This window comes from Monodelphis domestica, chromosome 5 (genome assembly GCF_027887165.1).
Source record: "Monodelphis domestica isolate mMonDom1 chromosome 5, mMonDom1.pri, whole genome shotgun sequence".
Lineage (NCBI taxonomy): Eukaryota > Metazoa > Chordata > Mammalia > Didelphimorphia > Didelphidae > Monodelphis > Monodelphis domestica.
In genome coordinates, this window is record NC_077231.1 from 258,064,254 (window position 1) to 258,079,899 (window position 15,646).

At 36.4% G+C, this 15,646-nt stretch overlaps 2 protein-coding genes and 1 pseudogene across 3 annotated transcripts in view; all 3 read left to right on the forward strand.

The window, feature by feature from the left end:
* The window catches only part of LOC130454735 (mycocerosic acid synthase-like polyketide synthase), a 66,429-nt gene extending 59,820 nt beyond the window's left edge, over nucleotides 1–6,609 (forward strand). The window contains exon 6 of the mRNA XM_056800668.1: nucleotides 6,448–6,609. Coding sequence (XP_056656646.1) covers nucleotides 6,448–6,609 — 162 coding nt within the window. The remainder of the gene's footprint in view (nucleotides 1–6,447) is intronic.
* The window catches only part of LOC130454634 (mycocerosic acid synthase-like), a 38,798-nt gene continuing 24,999 nt past the window's right edge, over nucleotides 1,848–15,646 (forward strand). The window contains exon 1 of one of the 2 annotated variants that reach the window (XM_056800073.1): nucleotides 1,848–1,941. The gene's annotated coding sequence lies outside the window, so the exon portion shown is untranslated. Of the gene's footprint in view, nucleotides 1,942–2,691; nucleotides 3,099–15,646 lie in introns of those variants that run through there. The other variant, XM_056800074.1, reaches the window with a different exon arrangement.
* Nucleotides 4,763–12,765, forward strand: LOC130454635 (GTPase NRas-like; annotated as a pseudogene).

Sequence of the window (15,646 nt, forward strand, 5' to 3'; positions counted from 1 at the left end):
TCTAAAAAGTATAAATTAAAAAAAATAAACAAAACATTATTCTGAGAAAGGGTTTGTAGATTTTACCTGACCAGACAAAATGGATTCCATAACACAAAAAGGGTTAAGAATACTTGGCATATATCTAGCAGGAGGTAAGAACTTCTATTAGGAAAAAGCAACTTTATGTATTCATTTTGGCACAGAGGTGAGGAGGAAGAGATTAAGAATGACAACCTGGTCTCCTTTCTTCTCCAGGTCATCAGTTCAATTTCTAAAAATCCAAAAGGAGGATCCAACATAGTCTTCTTTAATTCTTTAATTCTTCTTTAATTCTTTGGCTATTTTTGCAGTATTACTAATTAAAATCTAAAGTTTAGTTTCTCTTCAGTAAATAGTTGTTCTTAGATACATCCAAAGCCAATTTATTGTGAATATTATAAATTATCTGAAGAGTTTAAAAATGCAAATACTATGAATATCAACTAAACAGGTTATTCTCAATCTTATGTTTCTTTTTAGAACCTTTAAGATGCTGTAAATTATAATGAGCAGCTATGAAATTGCCTATGAATCCTATAGAAGAAAACCCACATTCATGCTATTTGGTTCCTTGTTCATACAAAGTTTTAAAGTCTGTACCACACCCCAACACCTCACTAGCTCCCACAAGCTAAGAGATCTTTCTAGCCTAATAAATCAAAATGGAAATCTACCATAAGGCATCAACCATTTCCTTCTTTTATCTCATTATTATTTGAAAATTGAGGAACACATAGCTAATAGATTTAAGGCTAGAAGGGACTTTCAAGGTTATCTAGTCCATCCTTCCTCTTTTATAAATGAGGAATCTCATTTGTATTCCATTAAACCAATAGAGTTTAAGTGATTTGGTCAACTTCATACTAGCAGAACACAGCACAGCAGAGCAAGGATCAGAACCCAGGCCCTCTGGCTCTAAATCCACCATTCTTTTCACCATACCACACTGCTTCCTTGTGAAGTTAAATCCATCCACCTGCAACCAGTGTAGATTGAAACTCATCTATGCTGCAGTAGTTTGTCTTCATAACACACTAAGACTGGGAAAAACATCACTTTAGTAGCCAGATTTTTGATAATGAGCTAGTCTCTCTGAATTTCACTCTGTCTAACTAGGATGGGATGGGGAAGTTTCCTCAGGACACTAACATTTAGAAAGTAAAAATATTTACAGGTGTCTTCCTTCATCATGTGGAAACAACTCAGTTTAGCAAATAGTTATTAAAGAATAATTAGTTAAAATAAGAAGGTACTTAATGATCCATCTTGGGACACTATAGTAACTAATTCTCCCTCTTATTCCACTGAATTCATATTAATTTTTCCTTTTATTATTTTCACAATGTGAATTACAAAGTTGATTTAAAAGTATGTTTTGTACTGGTTGCCATAGGCATCAAAATTGCTCTCTTTGACTGTCCCACCTTGGTAGTATTTGTATATGTATTCCACTGATAAAGGCTCTGGGAATCCAAGATCACTTCTGCATCATAATGAAGTCTTGGTTGAAATTTACCCTACTAGCATTTCCATTTTGATAATGAGTATCAATAAACTGATCAGTCCAACTTTTTGCTATCAACCAAACCTCCCAACAAAATATAGAAACTGTAAAAAAACTAAATTAATGTAAGAAATTAGCCTGTATTTGATGAGAAGACAACATGTATCACATTATGCTGTGTCATGGGGATAAAAGACAGTACCTGCCTTTAATAGGTTTAGACTCTAGTTGGGGCCTCATTATGATGAAACAATTATAGATATACAAGACAATGCTAAACTGTGTTGAAGAGGGTAGGTAATAAGGCATTTCTAAGACAAGAGAAATCAATGTGGGCTATGGAAGTTGGAGAAAGTTTCATGGAAGAAGTAGGATTTGAGCTGGGTCCTGAAGGATGAGACTGACTAAAATTGAGGGTATACATGGGGAAGTAATGGGAATAAGGCTGGGTATTATAGGATGGTATCAAATTATAGAGAGATGTAAAAATTAGGCCAAATTTAGATTTAATGGAGTAGAACAAATTTTTGAGCAAATGACATGATGAAAGGAATATTTAAGAAGCAATTAGCCTGGCATCACTATGCAGGATGATCAGGAGGGAGATTGAATTAAGGAAGAATATTTGAGAGACTATTTTACTAAGGGTGAGATGATAAAAGAATGCACTAAATTGGGGCGGCTAGGTAGACACTGTAGCTGTGTGGCCCTGGGCAAGCCACTTGGACCCAATTGCCTATCCCTTAATCACTCTTCTGTTTTGGAACTGATACTTAATATTGATTCTTAAATAGAAGGCAAAGGTCTAAGAAAAGAATGAACTAAATTGAAGGTGGTAAAAAGAAGAAAAAGTAATAGACATAAAAAACATCTTAAAAGGGAAACGTGTGTGTAAACTATAAGGGATGAAAGAGAAGGTTGATGCTGAGGTTTTGGTTTGGGGCTTAAGTGACAGGAAGGTGGCGGTGGGCAGAGTTGTTGAAAGAGGTAATAGAATTACAAATATAGTTTTGGACATGTTGAGTTTGACATTATCGTCATAGTCATCCATCATCAGCATAATAGCTAGCATTTATATAGCACTTTAATGTTTATAAAGAGCTTTACCAATATTATCTCATTTGATCCTTGTAACAACCCTTGGAGGTAGGTACCATTATTATCCCCATTTTACAAATAAGGCAACTGAGAACAAATAAAGGCCAAGTGATTTGTCCAGGGTCACAGAGTTTAATAACTGTCTCAGTCTGGATTTGAATTCAGCTCTTTCTGACTCTAGGTCCAACCCTCTATCCACTACACCAGCTAGCTGCCTCATCAGACAAGTGTAAATATCCAGAAAGTATATGGAAAGATGAACTCAAGTAGGAAGACAGGTCTGAAAATATGGAAGTTCATTACTGATATGCAAATACACAAACACAAATCATCTGTGATTTCATCAGCATGGGGAACTCCCACATGTCATAATCCCTCCTCCAAGTAGCAAAGTTTTAGAGAGTTGCTGGAGACACAGAAGTTAAGTAACTTACCTAGGATTTCGCCCATCAGTATGTGCCAAGGACTGAATTTGGTATGTGATCCCAGGTTGAGCAGTTGCTCCACTGTGTTACGATACTTCTTCATTCCTGATTAGATAAATATATTTTGATGAGTCCCACCCAGTTTACAGATGAGATTGAGGTAAAAAAAATAATGATAATAAAGTTAACTTGTCCATGACACAACTAGTTAGCAGCAGGTCTAGAACCCAGCTCAAACTCCCAGTCTTCTGCTATTTTCATTCCAACAAACAATAATAGTATTCTAACCTCATTACTACCAGTCCCAGAAAAAAAGGAAAAAAAGTATCAGATTTCAATTAAAGAGACAACTTATGAGGTTACTTATGAAGCTATACTATTTTCCAGTCTTTCAAACTAGAAATCCCCTTTAAACAATCACATGAATAATACCAAAATATGTATAAGTACATAAATAAACAAGAGGGAAAAAAACCTTTAAAAAAAGAAAAAACACCATAAAAATACATTTCTACCCCAAGAATCCCAAATGCTATTTGCTAGCAGTTAAGAAGACAGAATCTAAACTATCAGTGTTTACACTTGATAGAGCTGTTTTCACTGATTCTGTCTTATCCTATATGATATTTAGACACATCCTTCCATAAATTCTCTTTAGAGACTCTACCCAGCATTCCAGAGGTCTTTACCTGATTCTTTTAATATGCCAAGGTTAAAAATGTAGCACCCAACCTAGCTGCTATTCTAGTCACACCTGTACTTAACAGTACTGTTTATACCACTTGTTCCACACAAAATCCTCAATGGTAATGTGCTATGGTTTATTTAAACCCACTATGTGTCTTTCTATTATCATTTGGATTAGTTGTAATTTTGACTCTTCCAAGATTTTGGCATTCTGTGATTTCTGGCTTTATATCATTATCAGGTATATTATATTAAATATGTGGGGTAGGAATGGTGAAAACAGAAAATGACACTTTTCAGAAGAGGCGTCATTGATTTGAGCCTTGAAAGAAGAGAAATAAAAAGACTTGGAATGGTATATGTTCCAAATATGGAGGACATCATTAACAAAGGCACAGAGATGGAAGAGGGAATGATGAGAATGAGAGAAAGAAAAGTATCATTTGTCAAAAATGTGAGTTTGTGAAAGTGAATAGTATAAGAACCAGTGGGCCAGGTAGGCTGGAATCCAATTATGAAGGGCCTTAATAATAGGGTCAGAAAATTAAATTTTATTTAGTATAAATTGGGGAGCCAGAGAAGGTGTTAGAGTAAAGAGATAATCATGGTCAACACATTAAAGGAGCCTACATCTTTAATGCCAGTACCCAGATTATTGTATAAAAATGTGTAAAAAAAAAATATCCAGTAATACGCAAAAGAAAAAAGTGCAAGAGGTACAGTAACAAATCAGACATTTGTGTCATTGCCTTGTGAAAGTACTTCGTTTTAAAATGTAAATAATGGAAATTTATGATTTTATGGTTTAATATATAACCCATTTTTATTTAAATATTTTAATGGATCTTAGTAAATTTTTTAAAAAATTTAAAGAACTACATCCTGACTATTACTATAAAAACAATGAAAGTACTGAAGTTCACAGATTGAAAAATAAGAAGGGAATCCAGGGTAAATAAGTTGCTTTTGTTAAATGTATGTCTTCATTTCAAAATGTAATAGTTCCATTTACAGGGTTCTATTTAAGTTTTCTGAGTTGTTCTTACTTTTTGAGATTACATTGTAAAATTATTTTCTTTTCAAAATGTACTCTGCTACAGAAAATTGCATCCAAAAGGCATACTTATCCTCTCATATTTTGATCAAGGGTATTCTCAGTAGAACATTCTTATAAAAATTGTTATAAATATTTTTAAAAGACATAAAAATCAATAATTACTCATTTCTTCCCACCCACCTTTTTAAAGAACTTTGTGCTGTCTTTCTCTTTGAAAAAAAATCAATTAAAAAATATATATCTTTTATCACTCTATTGCAAATATGAATAATATGGAAATGGGTTTTGAACAATGATGCATGTATAACCCAGTGGAATTGCTTGTCATCTTGGGGAGTGGAGAGGGAAGAAAGGAGGGAAAGAACATAAATCATTTAACTGTGGAAAAATATTCTAACTAAGTAAATTAGTGGATTGAAAGCCAGGACCAGAGATGGGAGGTCCTGGGTTCAGATATGGCCTCAGACACTTTCTAGCTGTGTGAACCCCGGCCAAGTCACTTAACCCCATTGCCGAACCCTTACTGCTCTTCTGCCTTAGAACCAATTCACAATGTTGATTCTAAGATCGAAAGTAAGGGTTTAAAAAATAAAATTTAAAATATCTTTTAAATTGGGTCTGTGTATTTGGTTGGGTCAGAACTTTGCCAGATGATTTTCTTAAGTGTGGTTACCATTTCCTCATATGTTGCATAAGATAATGAGGTGTTAGATTCTAAACATGGTGGTTGCACTATCAGCACTGATGGAAATAGTTACTATAAATATGTTGGCAGATGTTTCGTTTTTTTAAACTCTTACCTTCTATCTAGAATCAATACCAAGTATCAGTTCCAAGGCAGAAGAGGGGTAAAGGCTAGGCATTTAGGGTTAAGTGACTTGCCCAGGGTCACACAGCTGGGAAGTGTCTGAGGTCAAATTTGAAAGATGTTTCATTTTCATTCTGTCAGCTTCCCCCTTATTTTCACCTATGAATGCTCTCCAGGGGACATGGCTTTGCTGAATCAAATGCCACACTCTTAATAGGTTTGTTTTCTTCTTGACTCCTTTTTACTATCTTATGAGCCAGTACTGCTCATGGTTATTCATCATTTTCTTCTGTGTTGTTTTGTGAATAAGCCTGAACTCTAAACCATTTGTTGTTTTTGCCTGCCTTCTCTCTACACTTGGCAAAGAAATTGTTGGTTTATTTCTGGGTTCTTTTGGCCTCCTCATTGTAGTGACTATTTTTATCAGTTAAACTTCACTAAGAAATGAAATTTGCTTAGTCACATCCCCATTTTGGGAGAACCAACATCTTATTGAAATAAATTGGATTGGAGCTATTATAATCATACAAGGTGTTTTTATAATTTGGCATTTCAATTAACTATTCCAATCACTCCATAATCTGAGCACACAAAGATCTGTTGCCCAAATTTGACCATATCATTCCCCTGTCCAAAAATTCCTATTTCCTCCACGATCAAATATAAAATACTAGATTTGGCTTTCACCTTCAAAATTTCCATCACATTTATTGTATTCTCCTTTGTATCAGCTATTTAGGTATAAGTCTTTCCCCCCACCCCACCCCCCTCGTAAAGAAAGGTGTGTCCAGAAGAACAGTAGGACCCTCCTGTGTGCCATTAATGAAGTACTAAATTCTCTGATCAGGATAGCCCTTTGATAAGAGGTAAAATCAATTGGCGGTCTGGGCGGACTGATGACGTAAGTGTGGGGCCGGAAGTGTCGCTCCCCGGGGTCGGGACTGTTCATGGCGTTTCCGGGGTCTCTGGCACATTTACTGGTTGTAGGATTGCGTCTGACCGAAGTTGAGGCAGCAGAGCTCGACGTCTTTGCTGGTGTGAATGACCGAGTACAAACTGGTGGTGGTCGGAGCTGGCGGTGTGGGGGAAAGCGCCTTGACCATCCAGCTCATCCAGAATCACTTTGTAGCGAGCATGATCCTACTACAAAGGACTCCTATCGAAAGCAAGTAGTTATTGATGGTGAAACCTGTTTGTGGGCCATACTCGACACCGCTGGACAGGAAGAGTGCAGTGCTGTGAGAGACCAGTATATGAGGACAGGCGAAGGCTTTCGCTGTGTCTTTGCCATCAACAATAGCAAGTCATTTGCAGATATGAACCTCTACAAGCAACCTCTAAAGGAGCGAAAGACTGATGATGTGCCCAGGGTGCTGATGGGAAATAAGTGTGATTTGCCAACCAGGACAGCTGACACAAAACAGGCTCAGGAACTAGCCAAGAGCTATGGAATTCCCTTCATTGAAACTTCAGCCAAGACTAGGTAGGGTGTTGAAGATGCTTTTTACACACTGGTAAGAGAAATACGGCAATACTACATGAAAAAACTCAACAGTAGCAATAATGGGACTCAAGGTTGTCCAGGTTTCTCGTGGGCAGTCATGTAACCAGATTGAGTTTGGAATTTAATCCTCAGAAAAGAGCCACTTTTTGAGCTGCACCGACACCCTGGTCCTGGAGGAGAAGTATTAAATACTCATCTTTGGTCTCTTGAAGTGAAGTCCCTTGCCACTTTCCCAGTGCCTGCCCAGTAGTAGATCAGCACAGTGTTCTCTTGGCTGTTTTCTACCTGAGAAGTTCTCAAAACTACCTCCTCACTTGGTTGTCTGACCAAAGAAATGCGCCCCTCCTTACCAGCATTTTTTCTCCCTGGGCTTTTTTGGTTTTTTCTCCTCTCTAGGTTTTTCATTTGAAAAAAAATTCACTCTTGACCCCCATTTCCCCTAGCCTTTACCACTCTTCTGCCTTAGAACCAATACACACTATTGATTGGAAGGTGGAAGGTGAGGGAGAAGAAGGGGGAGGGGAGTAGGAAAAGAAGGAAGAAATAATTCATATTCTGAAACAGAGAACCAAACTGTCAAAATGCTGTTGAAAACAGGGTATTGAGCTCCAGAGTACCAACCGGCAGTGATTTTTCTTTTTCAATGTTGAACTTGGACCTGTGTTAATATTTGGAGCAATGTTATGAATAATTTTTGTTGAAGCCACTGTCTGGTTTGGTTTGTGATGTTTTCTACCACATTTACTAACCTGGCAGCTGCCCTTTCTATCCCCAGTATAAAAGTGTATTCCAAACTCAGCTAATATTGAATTTTATGTCTATTCTGATTTGCCTCTACTTTTATGTGATTAGAAATGCCTTTCCAAATGAATTGCCTTTTTCCTAGAAGTGATTTGTAGAATTTTCCTATTTTATTCTATGAGGAAATCATTTAAAGAAGTTAGTCTCTCATAAAGGATGTGTACATGAAGATGAATATATCAGAGAGTGGCTATGGCCAGTCCACGTGTGTAGGATGGACAGGCAGGCATGTCTGATATCTGATATCTTCATCATCTCAGATATGTTGTGTCTGGTTTCCCAGTGACCTGTTTATGGAATCTACAAGGAGAAATCTAAAACTAGAAATATTTAGGAGACTTTTTACTTAGTCTCCACTTTTTGGGGACCCCCCCCCATTTATTGCCTACAAATTGTACATGCAATTTGTTATTTGTGTTTCCTTTTACTTTATTCTTATACAGAAGATTAAAAAAATTAGTACTTAAGAAACAACCAGGAGGGCAGCTTGGTGGCTCAGTGGATTGAGAGTCAGGCCCAGAGACAGGAGGTCCTGGGTTCAAATGTAGCCTCAGCCACTTCCTAGCTGTGTGAGCCTGGGCAAGTCACTTAATCCCCATTGCCTAGCCCTTACCACTCTACTGCCTTGGAACCAATACACAATATTGATTTCAAGATGGAAAATAAGAGTAAAGAAGAGGGAAAAAGAACAGAAAAGAAAAGAAGAAAAGACTCCTACAGAAGGTGGGATTTAAGCTAAATCTTAAAGTAAGCTTTGGAGAGCTACACATTGAAGATAAGAAGGTAGGACATTCCAGGCATGGGGGACAGCCACTCTTCTTCTGCCTTAGAACCAATACCCAGTATTGAGTCTAAGATGGAAGGTAAAGGTTTTAAAAAAGAAACAATCAGCCATTATATGCTAATTTGGACCATGCATTTATAGACAGATAAGCCTTATAATAATTTAGGTGAGACTTTCTTCAAAAGGTGCAACCAATGATCTTCAAGTGTTAAATGCAATATATTAAATAACAAAATTAATAGTAAGCAACTAAATTTTATTTTTCTCAATTTCACTACATTCATCTGACTTTTATGGACTGTTATACGAATTATTTGGGGGACAAGGTGTGCCTTACCATCCCACGCTAGCTGGTTTGTTTGCTTAGCTAGAGTGCGGTGTTAAAGAGACCAGGGTCACAGGTCTGATACTCGTGCTAGCCATTTATTGCCATGAAAAGAAAAACTGCCAACGTCCCAGACTACACTCCTAATTCCAGATAATTTTATCATCTTGGGTATACGCAACTCTTAGACTCTGTGAGTCTGTGTTCTCTTTGGCGGATAAAGAATGGAAGTCATTTTTACTATATGAATTGCTTCAAATTAGGTTGAGGCACAACATATCAGTCCATCATTTATTAAATGTCTGCTGTGTGCCTATGTACCCTGTGTCTGTTGTGTAGATAAAAATGTGAGACAAAATTAACAATCCATGTACAATAGGGAGCCATACAGTTACAAGTTTCACCCAGAGTACCTTTTACCCTACAAGCCTTTTCTTCATTAAGTTCTCAGCACAGTTGGTCTAAACTGGGTCAAAATCCAGATTTAGAAACGTTTTCCTATTAGAGCCTTGTTAAACGTAGGCGTTGTAACTGGCTTGATGAGGTGATAAACCTTTCTGTTGTGAGCAAGTTAACATCTAAAGTAGTCAGATTAAAAGTAAGGATTTAGGATGTTTGTGGATGCTGAGAACCTACCTTCAGTTACCTTGAATTCCAAGAGCTCGGTTTCCCCAAGTTAAATGTTTAGTCAGCTGTTACAAATTTTGTATTCCTTTGCAGCTGGTATTTGCTATTAGGTTGTGAGTTCAAGAGTGTGAAGACAAAATATCCTATTTGGCTGATGCTACAGTGTTTACTCCATAAATGTTTCCATGAAGTCTTGTTTATATTCAAACAGCTTAGTATAGATTCTTGGTAATAAAGTACTAAACTTGAAGCATCACAGTATGGGGCTTGTGAATGGTAGAATTAAGAACAAAAATTTGCACTCCTTGTTCTATGGATTCCAAGTACAGTCCTAAAACTGAATTCCTTCATTTTTAACCTTAGCGATATGTGATTTTAAAAAAAATTCAACATATTCATGGGAAATTTTCAGATTCTCTTTCTCCTGAATTTCAGAAAGAGTAGTTTTATCTTAACTTTGGGAAGTTTCTTTTTCCTGTGGGCCTTCCATAATCCTTTAAACCCAAATGTAGCATGTTTGCCTCCTAGGACACATGAAACAACTGAAAAATATTAGGTAGTTTAACTTAATAATATGACCTGAAGAATCACAAAGAAGAAAAAGGCATTCACTGGGGTAAATGTTAACTTTTGGTGGTTTGTATTTGTAATTGACAATATTTTCGTTTATCTTTCATCTTTACCACTAGATTTCATGTGACCTTAGGTAAGTCATTAGATATCTGACCCTCAGCAAGGATAGAATTGGGCTCTAGAGACCTTTCCAATTCCAACAGTCTGTAATTCTACCAGTATTTGACTAATGTTTTTCATATTGTTTTGTTTTCCAAAGGAACCATTTGGTTCAAAGTGGTATTTTCCATGTCAAAGTATCTGTCACACAGATTTCTAAATAACTAGTGGCAGAATTCAAGAGTGACCTTGGAAAGGAATTTCAGGACATTCCTGTGCCTGTTCTTAGCATATGTAACTCCTAAATGGGTTGGGAGGCAGAGATTGTCTCATTAGGAGTTATATAACATATTTTTGTGGTACCAAATGCAGGAAAGTATATTAATTGTGCAAATCTGCTGTTTAAACTGGAGCTTATTGGCCTCCTTGGTCCTACACAAAAGGGCTAATATTTTAAGTTGAGACTTTGTTGTAAATTCATCCATCTTAAAAATATTTTTTATTTGAATTTAAAATTGGTTATTGTTCTTGTCAAATGATTTTTTTAAAGTAAAACTGGAAATTACTTAAATCCTTTACTACCTATATACTACACTGTGAATTATTGATTAATTCATAAAGGCACCTAGATGATACCCTTAGACTTGGCTTTTTAATGGCAGAGAGAATGATCACTAGATAGGGTTGGAAGGAAAAAGGATAGGGGGCAGCTGGGTGGCTCAGTGGATTGAGGGTCAGACCTAGAAATGAGAGGTTCTAGGTTCAAATCTAGCCTCAGACACTTTCTAGCTGTGTGACCCTTGGGCGGGTCACGTAACTCCTTGCCTAGCCCTTACTGCTCTTCTGCCCTGGAACCAATACATGGTATTGATTCTAAGACAAAAGATAAGGGTTTATGAGAGAGAGAGAGAGAGGATACACTCCCAATTCAGGCTCAGTTTCTTGGAGGAAAGTCTGCACCTCCACATAGATCATTTGCATCAAGGAACTAGCAAATTAAGCAGATCAAGTAGAGAGGTTCCTGGATTAATCAGGTTAGTTTGGGAACCAAACTGGAGGTAAAAAGAGATTAAGCCATAGGGCACTAAATCCAACCTTTGTCCTTTATGCACATTGTAAACGATTTGGCCTGTTCAGAAAAGCAAGGGGAGGAGCCACAAGGACTAAATTAAGTTGAGGGAAAGAGAGGGGCAACTCTACCATTCCCAAATCATTTCATCTTAAGGAAAACCCTCAAACTAGAGTAATACAATAAAACTGAATGACTAGAGTCATCTGGGGAAGATGGGGCTTACCCTATCAATGAATCAAAAAGGATTTATTAAGCATCTTGTGCTAGGTGATAGGGACGCAAGGATAATAATTGAAACAATTCCTATTCAAAGGAGTTTACATTCTAATGAGGGACCCAGAGATGTATTTAAGTGTACATAAATAAAAATATAAAGTGAGTTAATACAAGCATATACAAAGTAGTTAATATACATATACAAGGTAGTCTAGGAAGGAGAGAAGAATACTAGCAGTTGGGAGGCCAAGAAAACCTTCATGTTGAAAATTTGTACTTTAGCTGCATCTTGAAGGAACAGGGCAAAGATTAAGATCAGTACATTCCACGGATGTGGGATAATCTGTCAAAAGGAGATTGAGTACTATGTGTAAATAGACAGTGAGCAGCCAGTTTGGCTGGACTGCAGAATGAATAAGTGAAAGTAAATTCCTTTGGCACTAGGAAGATGATTGGTGACAGGTTGTAAAGGGCTTTAAAAGCTGTAAACAGAAGAATTTCTATTTTATCCTAGAGGTAATAGGAAAGTTAGTCAAGTGAATTGAGTATGGGAACCATATGGTCAGATCTGTACTCAAGGAAAATTATTTTAGCAGAACTTTGCTGGATGGACTGGAGTAGAGAGCTGAGCAGAGATATCATTTAGAAGGAAGTTGCAATAATCTAGTTGAGAAATATTGAGAGCCTGTACTAAGGTAGTAGCCATAGAGTAGAAGTGACTGGATGCAAGATACATTGGGAAGGATTAAATGGCAAAACTTTACAACTGATTAGATATGTAGGATGAGAGAGAATGTGAAATTAATGATGAAGTTAGCAATGTGGAACATTGAAAAAATGCTGATGCCTTTGACAGAAATGGAGAATTTTAGGAGAAAGAAGAGTTTGGGGATAAAGATTGTATGAAAAAGACAATAGTCAATTGTGATTCAGAACTGGAATTCAATGGAGAGACTGAAGCTAGTTCTATAGAAGTCATTGACATAGAATTGAGGTCACCAAGAAAGACAATACAGAGAGAAAAATAGGAGACTGAAAACAACCCTGGAAAACATTCTAGATGAACCAGCACTAATGTAAGATTTAAAATTTTGGGAAACTGAGGCAAGTAGAAAATTCGTTTCTCTCTCTGCAAGGAGTATGATTATTTTTATGAGGTTTATTGAAGATTAAATATAAAGAAAAACACAAGTAAGAAAAGCACGTGTCTAGGCCCAGAGAGCCTATTCACAACCACTCACATCTTGCCTGCTAGGTGGAGAGCTACGTGTGCTCTGAAGTGGAAGTAAAAAAAGCCAGAGCCTATTCACAACCAGGTTAAATACTCCATCTCACTCTCGGCCCAGGTGAGATCTCAGTGAGATTAGAGGGCATTCTGGGGAAGTGGAGCAAGGACTTCTGGGGATTGAAGTCCATTTTTACATTCCTCTGTTTGATCCTCTGGGAAGAAGGACTTCCCCAAAGGATAATAAAAACATAATCAATTTAAAGATTACAATAATTTGAGGATAAGAGAAAAAAAAAGAACAAAACTAATAATTGCTAGATGCATTGACAAAAAGCCAGTTAGGGGGCAGTCCCCTTTCTGGCATGAAAGTATACATACAAATAAATGTTCAATCGACTACACCCAAAGTTCATTCTTGTGCAGCTGGTGTTCTGGAGGCTTCTTCATGGTGTCTTCTCCAACAGTTCAGTTTCTGGATTCAGAGAGGTAGCATCTTTCTTTACCTAAAATTCTTCTCAAAAGGAATTTAAACTTTGCAATTTAAATAATTATATATTTTTTATATTCCCCCATTAAGAGGGTGATTGAAAAATACAGGATCACTTAGGGATGCATGGCTGAGGTATGAGGTATATGAAACAATTGGCAAGAGAAATTAAAAAGATATCAGAAAAATCCAAATTAAAAAAAAACCTCTGGATGAAAATATAGACTATCAACATCTTATGTGTAAAAATTCTAAGTAAAGGAAAATAAATCTATAACAGGTCCTTGAATCAGGGCCCAATTAAATGATCTAAGCAATGATGCATTTACCCAATCAGTAGCCAGGACTACAGAAAGTTACCACACTATGAAAGGCAGAAAAGGGGACCAGATTATATGAGCCAAGGTCTCGGGGATGCTCGTCTATGAGTATTTTCAGAGTGAGTGTGGACACAAGGAAAGCCTATGTCGTAACAAAATGTTAACACAGTAACCTCGAGTCTTCACACTAGGTTCAAGACCTTTGTATTAGCCTAGAAGTGCATCAATCCATCCTGGATTAGCTTTTCTTTGGCCCTGTGCAATGGCTCTTTTGTGTATATCTTGTCTTGGAATCAGACAGAATCATTAAGTAAAGTCCCATAATTTTTTAAAATAATTATTGGCATCATTTTTATAGTCTATAGCTTTTTAGGGCATGCATTGACAAATGTGTTTTAAACTTATAGTACTGAAAAGTCAAAAAGTTAAAGAAAATCTTAATGCTGGTGACATGTGCTTGAAATATAAAAAGGAGAGAAAAAATTTAAAAATACTGAAAAAGTATATTGCACATGCAAGAAAAATATAATAATAAAAGTCTTTAAAAATTCAAAAATATAGCTTATAATCATTGAAACTCTGTGTCAGCTAAGAAAATATAGAATACAAGGCTTTCTTACCAAAAATAAGATCCATTTCCTCTTCATATCTGGCGATGCTCCACTGTGAGAATAAGGCAAATGAATTGACCAAGGTAACATTTTTCATTTTTAAAGAATAGTAGTACAAATATGTGGTATCAATATCCCCAAAATTCTCAATAGCCCAATTAATTACAATAGCAAACAAACACACTATCATATTTCACATAAGTTGCTGTATGGCATTTTTTTAAAAACCTATGAATTGATGGATATTTGTCACTTTTTTTTACAAACATAGCAATCTTTCAACCTTGGTAATAAACATACTTTTAAACAAAGTAAAACTCATTTTGGGTTTAAAACATCATGAAGAAATATCATTCTAGTGGAAATAGTGAGCTGAAGAGTATAAATGAGAGATGCTCCTTTTTTGGAGGCTTTTTAGGGGTACAAATGCCCTGAGATTAACTGCCCCAACTTCCATTCACATATTTAGAAATGCGGGAAGGTTGGGGGTTATAAAAAATTTCACTTCAGCTATGGGCCTTACCTCATGGTAGGGGAAGGCAAAAATAACCAGAAATTGTTAAAAAAAATTCCAAAAATCATGTTTAAAAAACCCTTAAAATCAGTTGAGTTATTTAGCACATTAAATTTTCCAAAGGTTGTTATAGCAATTGTAACAAGTTCTGATGAAGTCCATCTATCCTCTGTAATAATTAAAATAGTGGAAGACATAAACTGTGGTAGTTAAAGAGTGTTTTGGCTTAAATTGTGACCACAGAAAATATGTTTTCAAGACAGTGTCTTGTTTTTAAATCAAATATAAAGTAGTTGCCAGGGAAAAATTCCCAATTATTAAATATACCCAAGTCAGCTGGGTTTTATAGAGATTTTAATTAATACAAATGAGGAGTGAGAGAGAGAGAAAATAATAGGAAAAGGACTAGACCAGCTTAGGTCAGCCTTAAGAGAGAGATCAGTCAGTTTTTTATCCACTCACCACAAGATTTGTCCAAGCAAGGATTCTAGTGTTCAGAGAGACACCAGTTCAGCCAGCTCCATCTCCAGAGAGAGATTCTTCTGACTGTCCTGAGACTGTCTTGAGCCTCTCCTTTTAAAGGGAATTTTCTCCTATGTCACCTCCCCTAAGTTTTCACATCTACCAATCACAGTAGACGTTTCCCAAAGGACAGACCATTCTTAATTCACACCTAAGAAGGCTTGAACTTTTGATTAAGTTCACACCTGAAAAACCCTCTGAATAAGTTCTCACCTCTTTGCTCCTTGTAAATTCACAAGTTGCCTGACCTTTATAGGTACTTGAGCACCCTTTTTGTATTAGATCTAAAAATAGGCACAGCTTAAGAACTTTTGCCTTATTATAAGTATGGGTTTAAGTATTTTTCATTGTTCAGCAAAGAGT